This window comes from Rhineura floridana, chromosome 17, assembly GCF_030035675.1.
Source record: "Rhineura floridana isolate rRhiFlo1 chromosome 17, rRhiFlo1.hap2, whole genome shotgun sequence".
NCBI lineage: Eukaryota > Metazoa > Chordata > Lepidosauria > Squamata > Rhineuridae > Rhineura > Rhineura floridana.
The window spans coordinates 26,911,006-26,924,564 of NC_084496.1; the positions used below are offsets into that span (position 1 = coordinate 26,911,006).

At 48.7% G+C, this 13,559-nt stretch overlaps 1 protein-coding gene and 1 pseudogene across 2 annotated transcripts in view; one reads left to right on the forward strand and one right to left on the reverse strand.

The window, feature by feature from the left end:
- INTS1 (integrator complex subunit 1) overlaps window positions 1-13,559 on the reverse strand; it is a 62,252-nt gene that overhangs the window by 44,174 nt on the left and 4,519 nt on the right. For both annotated transcript variants that reach the window (XM_061599395.1, XM_061599394.1), the window contains exons 5-12: window positions 12,332-12,491; window positions 11,363-11,468; window positions 9,958-10,144; window positions 8,281-8,426; window positions 7,853-7,994; window positions 6,798-6,974; window positions 5,945-6,053; window positions 2,930-3,050 (exon numbers count right to left, since the gene is read on the reverse strand). In XM_061599395.1, the coding sequence (XP_061455379.1) occupies window positions 2,930-3,050; window positions 5,945-6,053; window positions 6,798-6,974; window positions 7,853-7,994; window positions 8,281-8,426; window positions 9,958-10,144; window positions 11,363-11,468; window positions 12,332-12,491 (1,148 nt within the window). The remainder of the gene's footprint in view (window positions 1-2,929; window positions 3,051-5,944; window positions 6,054-6,797; window positions 6,975-7,852; window positions 7,995-8,280; window positions 8,427-9,957; window positions 10,145-11,362; window positions 11,469-12,331; window positions 12,492-13,559) is intronic.
- Window positions 8,795-8,903, forward strand: LOC133372173 (5S ribosomal RNA; annotated as a pseudogene).

Here is a 13,559-nt window from a genome sequence, read left to right on the forward strand (position 1 = left end):
AACTGCCCTTACTGTCAAGAAGTTCCTTCTAATGTCCAATCTGAATCTACGCTCCTGCAACTTAAAACCATTAGACCTAGTCCTACCCTCTGGGGCAGCAGTGAACAAATCTGTACCCTCCTCTATGTGACAGCCCTTCAGGTACTTAGAGTGCAATCATGTCACCCCTCAGCCTTCTCTTCACCAGACTGAACATGCCAAGTTCCTTCAACCTTTCCTCATAAGACTTGTTCTCCATACCGGCTATCATCCTCGTCGCCCTCTTCTGAACCCGCTCTAACTTGTCTATATCTTTCTTAAAATGAGGTGCCCAGAACTGAACACAGTATTCCAGATGAGGCCTGACTGATGCAGAATATAGTGGGACTATTACTTCCCTTGACCTGGAAACTATAGCTCTGTTTATGCAGCCCAAAACCGCGTTTGCCTTTTTTGCCGCAGCATCACACTGCTGGGTCATGTTCAACTTGCGATCCACTACAATTCCAAGGTCCTTCTCACACGCACTACTGCTAAGCTGGATATTTCCCATCCTGTACCCATGCATTTTGTTTTTGTGGCCTAAATGCAGAATTCTGCATTTGTCTTTATTGAATGTCATTTTATTAATTTCAGCCCAATTTTCTAGTCTATCCAGGTCCCTTTGGATTTTATTCCTGTCTTCCATTGTGTTAGCTATCCCTCCCAGTTTCGTATCATCCGCAAACTTCATAAGGTTTCCCTCCACCCCATCATCTAAGTCATTGATAAAAATGTTGAAGAGTATCGGCCCAGGACAGAACCCTGTGGCACTCCTGAAAAACCAGAAAATGGTCCAGAAAAACCATAAGCTGTAACCTAAGTTTGTTCTATGGCTTACCACTCATAGGACAAATCTTGGCTGCAGTCCGTGGTTTGACTGGACAGAGCTAAACCATGAGCCTGGATCCCAGAGGGACAGAGGAGGTCACCTTATACTGAGTCAGATGGCTGGTCTATCTAGCTCAATATCGTCCATGCTGACTCGCCAAGGTTTCAGGCTCCTGTCCTACCTGGAGATGCCAGGGGTGAACCTTCTGGCTGCAAAGCAGATGCTCTGTCCCTGAGCGACGTCTCTTCCCAGGATGGTCAGTGAACAAAAGGGAGCTTACATCTGAGTGCCTGCCTGCTGGCAAGAAGGCCAGCCAGCTGCCTCTGGGAAGCCCACAAGGAGGGTATGGAGGAAAGAACCTTTCTTCTTCCTGACATGTGGCACCCAAATATATGGCACCCAAAAGACTGCCTTTTGTACACCGAGCTTCAGTTCAACTATCAGGGCTAATAGTCCGTAAGAACTCCCAGAGGGTCATCCATTAAATCTAGCATCCTGCTTCTGATGGTGGCCAGCCACATGGCTCCAGGAAACCCACAATTAAGGCACTAAAGCCACCCCTGGCTGTTGCCCTCCAGCAAATGATATTCAACAGTGTATTGCCTGTGGAGGCCCCAGAAGCCATGGATTTCCTTGATTCCCCCCCACTTTTAAAACATTGTAATAAAAAACTAATATTCCAAAATAACATATACAGCACAAACACCTCTAAACATTATAGCCATATATGCATGATAACATCCAACTCCAGGTGAAGGTGAGGAGAAGGATTTCTATCTTATATTTCTCCATTTCTCTGCCATTTGGGGACTATCCTTAAAAGCAGAATCACCCAGCTGCAGACTGTTGTTACCAAATTTGAAAGAGCCTTTTATGAGTCCAACATCTGTGCATACCTGGCTGGGAGTTATGTCTCACCATCTTCCCAATTAACGAAAGAAAGTCACTCCAAGTTGCTGAAAATGAATCTGTTGCCTTTTGGTTTCCTAGCAACTTAAGGTGCCATGTTTGTTTCTCAATGATTGCCAAGTCCCAGAGTTTGGTGCACCAGTTCTGCATAGCCAGTCCTGGCGCATTTTTTTAGTGCCCTGGCATAATCAAACGTGCTGTCACAAGCACAAAATCTAATCAAGTTCTTAGAAGGTGCTTCCACGTTACCACCTGAAAACACGGGTAACAAGCACAGGCTGGGATCCTTGTGGAGGCAGCCAAGGAGGCTTATCTCAGTAACATCATCATCCCAAAACACATCTGGCAGGACAGTGACAGGCCTGATTACCCTAAAAACATCTAGGCTAGCGGCCATCACTTCCACATCTTGCAGCAGTCAATTCTGTAAGTTAATAATAAAACTTATTTTCATTACCCCGAAGGACTCCACATCACCGTTCTTCAAGTTTGGGTCCCCAGATGTTGTTAGACTACAGCTCCCATCATCCCCAGCCGACTTGGCCAATGGCCAGGGATCATAGAATAGTAGAGTTGGAAGGGGCCTATAAGGCCATCAAGTCCAACCCTTTGCTCAATGCAGGACTGCAACTGAAAACATCCCCAGCGGGTGGCTGTCCAGCTGCCTCTTGAAGGCCTCCAGTGTTGGAGAGCCCACCACCTCTCTAGGTAACTGGTTCCATTGTCCTTTTTCCTGATGTCCAGTCGAAATCTGGCTTCCTGCAACTTAAGCCCATCATTCCATGTCCTGCACTCTGGGACGACTGAGGAGAGATCCCGGCCCTCCTGTATGTGACCACCTTTCATGTACTTGCAGAGTGCTATCATGATGGATGATGGAAGTTGTAGCCCAACAACATCTGGGAACCCAAGGTTGAAGAATAGGACTCTGCATTATCTAGCAGGGCAAGGAACAAAAGAATGTGTCTTATACAGAGTCTCTCTCTGTACTGTCTATACTAGCCAGCAGCATCTTGTCTCAAGCCCTGGAGCGCGTCTCTTCCAGCCCTACCTGGGGATGTCAAGGATCACACCTGGGGCCGTCTGCTTGCAGAGCATGCCCTGCATCACAGTGCTGCGGTCCTTCTCCCAGAAAGGGGGTGCAGCAGCATCTCTAGTTCAGGCTCTTACCAGTGAACGTAGTCTTTGGGAGCCAGCTTTGTGATAGAGGGAACCACCGTGTGCAGCCACCAAACAGCGTCCCGCTGAATCGCTGCAATCTGGTTCTGGAAGGCGCGCAGCACCTCCAAGTCTGGAGAGAAAGACAGCAAAGGCACAAGAAGTTATAAGAACATAAGAAGAGCCTGCTGGATCAGGCCAGTGGCCCATCTAGTCCAGCATCCTGTTCTCACAGTGGCCAACCAGGTGCCTGGGGGAAGCCCGCAAGCAGGACCCGAGTGCAAGAACACTCTCCCCTCCTGAGGCTTCCGGCAACTGGTTTTCAGAAGCATACTCCCTCTGACTAGGGTGACACAGCACAGCCATCACGGCTAGTAGCCATTCATAGCCCTGTCCTCCATGAATTTGTCTAATCTTCTTTTAAAGCCGTCCAAACTGGTGGCCATTACTGGATCTTGTGGGAGCAAATTCCATAGTTTAACTATGCGCTGAGTAAAGAAGTACTTCCTTTTGTCTGTCAGAAGTCAGAAGGGACATGATCAAGTGCCAGGATGGCAAATGTGTGGGGTGCTCTTACACAATGGCTTGACAGAGCAGGACTGGAGGAGTTGGGAGGACAGAATTCAGCATCTTGCACATCTTCTCTAAAAAGAAGGCTGTAGACCTGGGGCAGGTAATCTGCAGCCAGAGGCCTCTGCCTCATTTCATGCAGCTCTTGGCCCAATTTTTTAAAACAAACCTCTGCAAGCAATCAGTTCAGACCTCTGGCAGGAACAATTTATAAGTTCCCTAGCACCCAGCTGGGCTGGGCTGGACAGAAGGGGTAAAAGGGAGGGGGGGGGAGAGAGAAAAGGGTGACAGAGATAGAAAGAGAAAAAAAGAGAGTAGAAGAGAAAGAGACAAGGGTGACCCCCTCTCTTGTGGCTCTGGCTGTGCCCACCACCAGCATGTGGCTCCCAGCAGATTACCCCAGAGGGAATGTGGCCCTCAACAGAAAAGGTCCCATCCTAGATCTTAAGGCTGGGCAGATATTATCTGAAATTACTGGAGATTTATTTGTCTGCAGACGTTGTTCTGTTAAAAGATATTCCCATATGTACTAAGAAAAAATAAAGAGAGAGAAAGGATCATGAGCTGCTGGACAGCTGCAAAATCGATTAGGGCTCAGAACAGAGAAAGGAGAGAATTCCATTCTTACAGGACGGGTGTCAGAAAATATGGGGTTGTATTTACTTAGAGTAGACCCACTGAAACTAATGGCCATGACTAAGTTAGCTCCATTAGTACAAGTTAGTTGAATACAACTGGACAGCCACCTGTCGGGAATGCTTTAATTTGGATTCCTGCATTGAGCAGGGGGTGGACTCGATGGCCTTATAGGCCCCTTCCAACTCTACTATTCTAATGTGGTGTTGGAGAAGAGCTTTGCACATACCATGACTGCAAAAAAGACAAATAATTGGGTGCTAGAACAAATTAAACCAGAACTGTCATTAGAAGCTAAAATGATGAAACTGAGGTTATCGTACTTTGGACATGTAATGAGAAGACCTGATTCAGTAGAAAAGACAATAATGCTGGGAAAAACAGAAGGGAGTAGAAGAAGAGGAAGGCCAAACAAGAGATGGATTGATTCCATAAAGGAAGCCACAGACCTGAACTTACAAGATCTGGACAGGGTGGTCCATGACAGATGCTCTTGGAAGTCGCTGATTCATAGGGTCGCCATAAGTCAAAATTGACTTGAAGGCACATAACAACAACAAAATGAATCCATGGTACCTAACGATTATGAATAACACAATAACTGCTGTCCATGCCCACTTAGGGAATCAAAACGCTCCCCAGTTAACTGTAGAAAGATGGAAATGTTCTGAACGGTTCTGGAAACGGGCAACGACACCGACAATATATGGCAGCAACATTTAGATTGGTTGCGATGTATGTGTGATTGCATTCACCATTTTTATTTATTTATTTTCATGTGACGTCACAGTCACACGTTTGGCAAACCTCTTATCTGTGTATTATAAGTACGCCAATCTATTCACAATATATCTTATAAATAAATAAAATGGAAGTGAGCGGGCAACGCCTGGAAAATCCGAGAGGTCAGGGGAGTGAGGGGGGTGGGGAAGAAGGACCAACATCCCTGCGCATGCGGACAGCAGAGCTCCAAAGGCGGGGATTCTTGTCTGCTTCTTTCCCATTATGAGCAAAAGCAGAATAAATATGTGGTTAAGGACATATTTGCACACGCCACCTAAGGCACAGAATGCAGCTTCTTCTTGGTGGCGACAGCAACGGGATTTCACAGCATCATAGAACAGTAGAGTTAGAAGGGGCCTATAAGGCCATCAAGTCCAACCCGCTGTTCAGTGCAGGAATCCAACTTAAAGCATACCCAACAGGTGGCTGTCTTGTTGGAGAGCCCGCCACCTTCCTAGGCCATTGGTCCCATTGTCATACTGCTCTAACAGTTAGGAAGTTTTTCCTGATGTCCAGTCGAAATCTGGCTTCCTGCAACTTGAGCCCATTATTCCTGTGTCCTGCACTCTGGGACGATCGAGAAGAGATCCTGGCCCTCCTCTGTGTGGCAACCTTTCAAGTGCTTGAAGAGTGCTATCGTATCTCCCCTCAGTCGTCTCTTCTCCAGGCTAAACATGCCCAGTTCTTTCAGTCTCTCCTCATGGGGCTTTGTTTCCAGTCCCCTGATCATCCTCGTTGCCCTCCTCTGAGCCTGTTCCAGTTTGTCAGGTGGGTGGAAACGGGTGGGGCTTCAGGGCTCCTTCACAGATCCCCATAACCACCAGAAGCAGAACCCTTAATATCTGCTTATTTTAATACACATTAAGGGATCCACAGTTTCTCGGTGCAGAATTGGGGTTGAGGCTAACTAGAACTGGATGTTGTCTCCTATGCAGGCCCCACTGACTCTACAGGTCTGCCTACAGCCCTGATGGTGGGCACTTCTCCCTCTTACTTGCCCTATTTTCAGAGGCAAACCAAGTTACACAAGCACTTAACTCTTTTTCTCTCCTTTGTCCCATGCAAGGCCAGCTTCCTTCACCTGGACAGTGATGCTGAGCATCATGGAGACAGCCAGCAGGTCCGTTATGTGGATGACAAACCGGTCCTAAAAGAATAAAGAGGGGGACATGGTCACCTGTATCCCAGAGAAGGAGGTGGTGAGCTGCGGCCGTGGGAAAAACCAATATGAATCTGTCTGGAAACACACATTTGGTGGGAATGCACTCTAAATCTACGATAGCTGTGACAAAGGGCAGGGGGTTCAAGGGTACATGAAGACACCAGACCTAAGGCAGATCTCTCCTGCTGCAAAGCAGGCAGGACTAGAACTGGGGGGCAGAGGAGAGCAGAGGAGGTTCCTCCCACTGAAGGGGGTCAAGCACAAAGTTGTCTGCATAGTCCTGCCTCTGAAGCAAGCAAGATGAACAACTCATTCCTGGAGAACTGCCACCTGGAAGGGGAATTCACATTTGGTGGGAAGGCACAGTAAACCTGTGTTAGCTTGGAAGAGCTGAAAACAGAAGATGGACTGGAGAGTAAGCAAAGAAATTAGGTAGGCAGGTGACAGACACAAAACAAACACTGCCAGTGGGAAGACAGTCCGGCTATTGAGCTGAAATGGCATTGTATCAACTTCTCCAGTAAACCGCATAAGAAGAAGAAGAAGGAGGAGGAGGAGGAGGAAGGGAGAAGTGGATGAAAACAGAAATTGCAAGAAGGATCCACAAGGTTGCCAGTGTCAGCGCAGAAGGAACATGCCAATGCAAGGCCTCTTCACCAGACATTTCACCTGAGCACCCCTTCCCAACGCCAACAGAGGCAGCAGGGGGAAACCAAGATGGCCCCTTACCTTGAACTCCATCTCCGCATACTGAGACTCTTTCCGTTCCTGCATGAGGCCTAGACAGAAAGCCTGGAAGTTGATCTCGTGTTTCGTCTGCTTGATGATCTCCCGCAACAAGGCCCGCGAAGCCCGCAAGTAGTCGTCTTTGTTCGTCAGCAGGTCTTGGAACACCATTGCCAGGAACTGGGAAAAGAGCAAAGAAGAGATGCTGCATAGCGGGCGAGAGCGATCTCATCTTTCTGTCCCGCCAGCCTGCTGGGCAAGGAGGGAGAGAGAGAAAAGGAGGTGGCAGAAAGAGAGAGATGGCCCCACCCACCTGCAGCCCCTTCCTCTCCAGCAGCATGAGGCCCTCGACAGGTAACCCCCAAGGGAATGTGGCCCTTAATGAAAAAAAAAAGGTTGCCCAACCATCATCTCCAGCAACCAGTAGCGGCACAGTCACATACACCAACACAATCCATTTACGATGCAAATGGAATTAATTAAAACTAATCAAAACTGACAGTTAATCCAGCAGCTCAAGGAGAAGCGCTCTCAAGAGTCACTTCACACAAAAGTGGAAGTTAACAGGCGCTGCTGATTGCAAAGCCCCACAATAGTCATGAAGAGATCGGCCACTGGAACCCTATGGGCCAAATCTGACCCCCTCCTTGCAGGGTACCACGCGGCCCTTGCATAAGGTTGCATGGAGGCAGCAGAGGCCCCGGAAGGCAGGCGATTGTGAGGAATCTGCCCTGAAATTCTCCAGACCCTCCTTCAAAGCAGTTCCTGACCAGGATTCTAGGGGCAAGCAACCAGGAAAGGGGCCAGGCAGGTTTCTCAAATATGGGTGACCAGGATTGCGCAGGAGAGCAATCAAGAGTCAAGTCAGCAAGCTAGCAGTGCCTTCTCCTCTCTGCCAAAAGCAGCCAATGAAGTGCTGGCAGACTCCAATTCCCACCAGCCCCAGCCAGCGATGATGGGAAGGGTAGCCCAGACCTGGAGAGCACCACACTGGCCTGGTGTTCTTAGGTGGTCCACAGGCTGCCTCCCTAAGCCCGGCTGCCCACCCACCCACCTACCTTTGGGGCTAGCTCCGGGCTGTGCTGTAAGACCGTATAGAGAATCTGCATGTTGTTGGGGTTCCTAGCATTGGAGAGCTCATTGAAAACCATCGATTTGACCACAGTGCCCAAGTTCTCCCGGTGGGCATTCAGGAGCTCCCTGCAAGAAGTGAAGGTGTGAAGAAGTAAGCAGCCTGCATGCCCACAGGTAGACTCCCATAGTGACTGGTGGTCTACCTGTCCCATACACCTGCAGGATGAGAGGGGGAGAAACCCTCTCTCTCTCCCCCCCACCCATTAGCAACCATTTAAGGCCCACCAGCCTCTTTCCTGACCAGCGATGCAAGCGGAATGACCGCCCTCCCCCAGCAGGATCTTGCCCACCTTTGCTGTTGCTCAGCTTGTTGCAGCGAAAGGGGCGTTTTGCCCGGTTCCAGCCTGCTCACCTGACGCACAGCATGTAGTGGTTGAGGAGGACTTTGGGTTTCAGGCGGATTTTGATCAGGTTGGAGACCACCTCGATGTCCTCAGCACTGTGGCTGTTGCAGTTCATGCAGACTGACATGAGCAAGTCCTGGGCGGGTCGAGTGAGCTGAGAACAGGAGAGGGGGGATAAAAAAAGGCCACAATTGAAAACGCCACGATAATAAAAGGAAGGTGGGAAGCTGCCGCATCCCAGGCCAAACTGTGACTCCACCGAGACCAGAACTGGCCCCCCTGAACGGCAGCGCAGCTCTCCAAGCAGAGGAAGAGTCTTTCCCCATTGCCTGCTACCTGATCCTTTTAATTGGAGATGCCCGGGGTCGAACCTGGGATCTTCGGCACCCAAAGCAGGCTGCCTTACTAAAGTCTTTATGTACTCGGATGCATGGGCATCAGAAATAAAGCCCTCGGATGGGGCAGGGACTCTCCAGGACACCAGGCAGAGGAGGGTATGTTCTATTCCGATATGTCTAATGGGCCTACGGCCATACTCCCCTGAACGCGCCCAATCTCGGAAGCTAAGCAGGGTCAGGCCTGGTTGGTACTTGGATGGGAGACCACCTGGGGATACCGGGTGCTGTAGGCTGAGAGGAAGGCAATGGTAAACCACCTCTGAATACCTCTTACCATGAAAACCATATGAATATATCCAAAAAAGATCCATAGGGCCACCATAAGTCATAATCGACTTGAAGGCACGTAGCAACAAAAACTTCTAATGGGGGATTGCCAAGGATTGAAGCAGGCTTTAAACCAAGGGTGGCTACTCTGAGACCCTCCAGACGTTGTCAGACTTTGAACTGCCAGCAGGGCCAATGGTCAGGGATGATAGTTGTAGTTCAGCAACACCTGGAGAGCAACAGGCTCCGCACCCCTGATTTAAACCTAGGTCCTCCCAATTCAGGTCCAACCCTGAATACATAAAAAGGTGCCTTACAATGGCTCCTATGTCCAGCCTGGTATGGTTTCTGACTGAAAGTGTCTCTGCCCCCAGGCCCTTCCCAACCCTGCTCCGCGAAATCCTTTATCTGAGCACCTGAAGGTGCATCATACCATTGATTTATCTAACCCACCCTTGTTTACTCTGAACTGGCAGCAGCTGTCCAGGAGCTCAGACAAAAGATCTTTTCCATTACCTGCCAAATGATACGTTTCCAGCTGGAGGTGGGCTCTTCTGCATGCAAAGAAAGTGCTCCACCACTGAGCCATGGGCCTTCCCCTAAAACTGGAAAAGCTCTGGCATTCAGAACTTGGCATGGGAATGATCCAGCGGTCTTGGGACTGGCCTGAAAAGTTTTGCCAGTTAGGAACAGACTCATTCAGCCCCACCAGAACTCCAGAGTGGATATGAGAATCTGGTTCATCATTCACCCCAGGCTTAAGCAGAGCAGCCTAGTTACCAGCTTTGCTGCCTCCAGGCCACGCAAGGCTCTGGCTCATGTGCTGTTTCTGGAACAGACCTGGAAGCTGCCAGAACCCCATGGGCCCTGGGTCTTCCTGAGGGATCTATCCTGCCCCATGTTTAACCTAAGTTCCTGTCCAGGATTCTGGCTGAGCTGGAATCCAATCCCTTCCCCAAATTCAAGTAATCAAATGAGGAGTTTCATTTCTAAAACAAAAACAGGACAAAACCTTCTTACCTTGGGGTTCTGCAGCCACATCTCTAGCCGCTGCACAGCCATCTGCCGGATCTCCTTGTAGCCACAGGTGGCAGTCAGGAGGCGCAAGAGGTTGCGGGAAACATTGTCCATGGGCTGGCGCCGGTTGAGCTGGTCTCGCAGCATGTCCAAGACATATTCCTCCACGCTCTCTGCAAGGTCGTCGTACCTGGGCCAAGATAGGACAGTGTTGGAGATGAAGCGCAGGCAGCTTTTAGAAGGAGGCAAAGGGAGGAGGGCAGGTCTGTGGGCGCAGGGATGCTGTTCACAGGGCTGTAGTCAACCAAGTCCTATTCAGAGTAGACCCATTGAAATTAATGAACCCAAGTTAGCCATGTTTATTAACTTCAATGGTTCTATTCTGACTAGCACTGAATACCACCCACAATATCTCTGTATATAAATATATCAGCAAAGGAACCTCAGGGACTGCTCTCAACCTGCAGAAGAGGAGGTGGAGAATCACAACAGTCCTCTTCAGAAGCTCGAAGGGTTGCCTCACAGAAGATGCAACTAGAACTAATGGCAGTTTCGGTAGGTGGCTCCATGTCAGTGGGGCAGTGAAATCCGCTCCAGGTTTTATTCCATACTTTCAAGAATCTGAAGCACCTTGAACAGCTTCTTGAAAGATCAAACTAAAACCTGGAGCGGATTCCACTGCCGAACTGACATGCAGCCACCAGCTGCCACTGGCACAGTCCCACCATAGTCTTCTCTGCCCCTCAGCTGGTGCCATTGGTTCTTCTTTCCAGCATTTAGCATATGCCATCCTTGCTGCTACAATTGTACAAAGGCAACCTGGGATCTATTGGTAGATCTCTGGGTGACTTGCAGTACATCAGCAAGAAGTTCTGACTCACAATTGTTTAACAATAAGTAACAACAAACTGACTCTTCCCCCACTCCCCACTTCAAATTAAAGCTTGGGGTGACCAGGAATGGATTATGTGTGTGGAAAGCATGCGAGCACACCTCAGTTCTGGTACTCAAAACAAACCTCAGAAGAAGCTCAGAGGGCATCATGCTTGTGAATATGGTCATATCCACACTACATTTAAAGCACAAGTCTTTCCCCAAATAATCCAGGGAACTGTAGTTTATGCCTCACAGAGCAACTATTCCTAGCAGCTTTAACAAACTACAGTCCCCATGATCCTTTGGGGGAAGCTGTGGGCTTTAAATGTGTGGATCTGACCAAAGTCTTCTGCACCTGATTCCACCAGGTGGAGCCAAGGGTTCTAGTAAAACACAAAGAAGGTCCCAAAAGCCCGAGGTTAGCCCTTCGCTGCTACAGGGTCAATCAAAATACAAGAGGGTCCAGCTGACTCTCAGATTTCCAGTGCTGCTTTACTTGAGGACACCTTTGCCACCAATGGATGAAGCATACCTGGGCATCAGCTGGCCCTGCTCCTCTGGGCTCATCTTGTCCTCCGCAATCAACAGCTCACTCTGGCTGTCCTCCTCTTCAGGCACAGAAGGATGTGGACTGTTCCCTTAAGGAAAGCCAAGAATACGCATTCAACACACAGAGCAAGCAGCAGAGTTCAGATGACATAATAAACCATAGATTATCACAACAGGAACCAACAGCAGCAAACCTCAGGCTCATTCACTTCTCCCCTCCAGAACAGCTGCAAGGAGTTTGGAAGCTTTTGCTTCCGGTTTTGATTAACTGCAGTTTAGTGTTACATCTGAACTGTGGTTAATCTTAACCATTGTTTGTTAAAACAAGCCAGCTTCTCAACTCACATTTGGAAGTTACACAGGAAGGTGCTGTATACAAAGTCAGACTGTTGATTTTTTTTTTTTAGCTCAGTGTTGTCTACACCAGTCTTCCCCAACCTGGTGCCCTCCATATGTTTTGGACTACAACTCCCCTCAGCCCCAGCCAACACACTCGTCTACAATGACTGGAAGCAGCTCCCCAGGGTTGCAGACAGGGGTCCAGCCTGACCTGGAAAGCCCTGGGCTTGAACTAGAGACCTTTCGCATGCAAAGCACGTGCCCTGTCACTGAGTTCTGGCCTTTCCCCGTTCTTTCAAACACCGCTTATATCACAATGCAACATTTAATTAAACATTTGTTAACACAATAGAATGTTAATTTAAACATCATCCACTTGTCAATTCAATAGCAGATTGTTAATTACACACTGAATTACACTAAAACGCCATCTAATCTTGCTTCCATCTCTCAGGCTGCTAATTGCACTTTCAGATCCCAGAGTTTGCCAACCGCTTTCACCCAAATTTCACAACAGGCCAATTCTGAGAACTTCCATTCCATTCAAGCTACTTTCCCCCTCCCTCGCCGAGACCCACTCTGTCCCAACTACCCCTCCCCGTAACTGCCTTACCAGCGCTCAGGTCCCCTCCGCCACGTCCAACCTCCCCATGTAACAAAATACTTTTGGGTGGCATCGTGGTGCTGAACGCTGTCTGAATGTTTTCCACAAAGACCTTGCAATGAGGGCTGTCCACCCAGATACGCTCCCCCAAAGAATCCTCAATGTAAACCTGCAGAGAAGCCAAACACAAACACCTTTGAGGAGCAATGCACAGCGGTGGCCTGCCGGATCTTGGAAGGCGCAGGCTGTATTTTTATATCTGGAGGCTCCACAATCTAGAAAATCAACAGGAGGCATCAAAACAGGTAAGGGGGGGGGACTCCAAAGGGGCAAGACTGATTCCTTCCAGCCAGATATATTTATCAGCTGGTGTTAAGAGTATTCAAACTTTTGGGATTACACAAATCTGCAGGCCAAAATGAATGGCAAGTTATAATAACAAAACTGCAGCAAGCCAGATCTACAGGTCTAGCCCCTCAGGTCTCTCTCTAATTACAGCCAAAGTCATGAACCACCATTGTTGTTGTTATATGCCTTCAAGCTGATTATGACACATGGCGACCCTATGAATCAGCGACCTCCAAGAGCATCTGTCGTGAACCACCCTGTTCAGATCTTGTAAGTTCAGGTCTGTGGCTTCCTTTATGGAATCCATCCATCTCTAGTTTGGCCTTCCTCTTTTTCTACTTCCTTCTGTTTTTCCCAGCATTATGGTCTTTTCTAGTGAATCATGTCTTCTCATTACATGTCCAAAGTACGATAACCTCAGTTTCATCATTTTAGCTTCTAATGATAGTTCCGGTTTAATTTGTTTTAACACCCAATTATTTGTCTTTTTCACAGTCCACAGTATGCGCTAAAAAACATTAGCTAAGGGGGTGGGGTAATTCAACTGCTATCCCTTTGGTAAGAGCTTAATTTGACCCTCAGTTCATCTTCATCTAGCAGCAGCCAGAGAGAGACCAGTTCCATTTGGCTCCTCTTTTCCCTGAACTGTTTCCATTCAAGAAGGCCTCCTTCCCTACAGGCCCTCTCAGGTGCCAAGATCAGCAGAAAGGGCCGTTTTGGTAGTTCTGCCACCCTCGGAGGTTCAGGGTGGTGGTGGCCCACGAGAGGGCATTCTCTGTGGTGGCCCCTAAATTGTGGAACTCCCTCCTCACCGAGGTGCATATGGCAACTTCACTGTACAGTTTTAGGCAAATGCTGAAGGCACACCTCTTCACCCTGGCCTTTGACA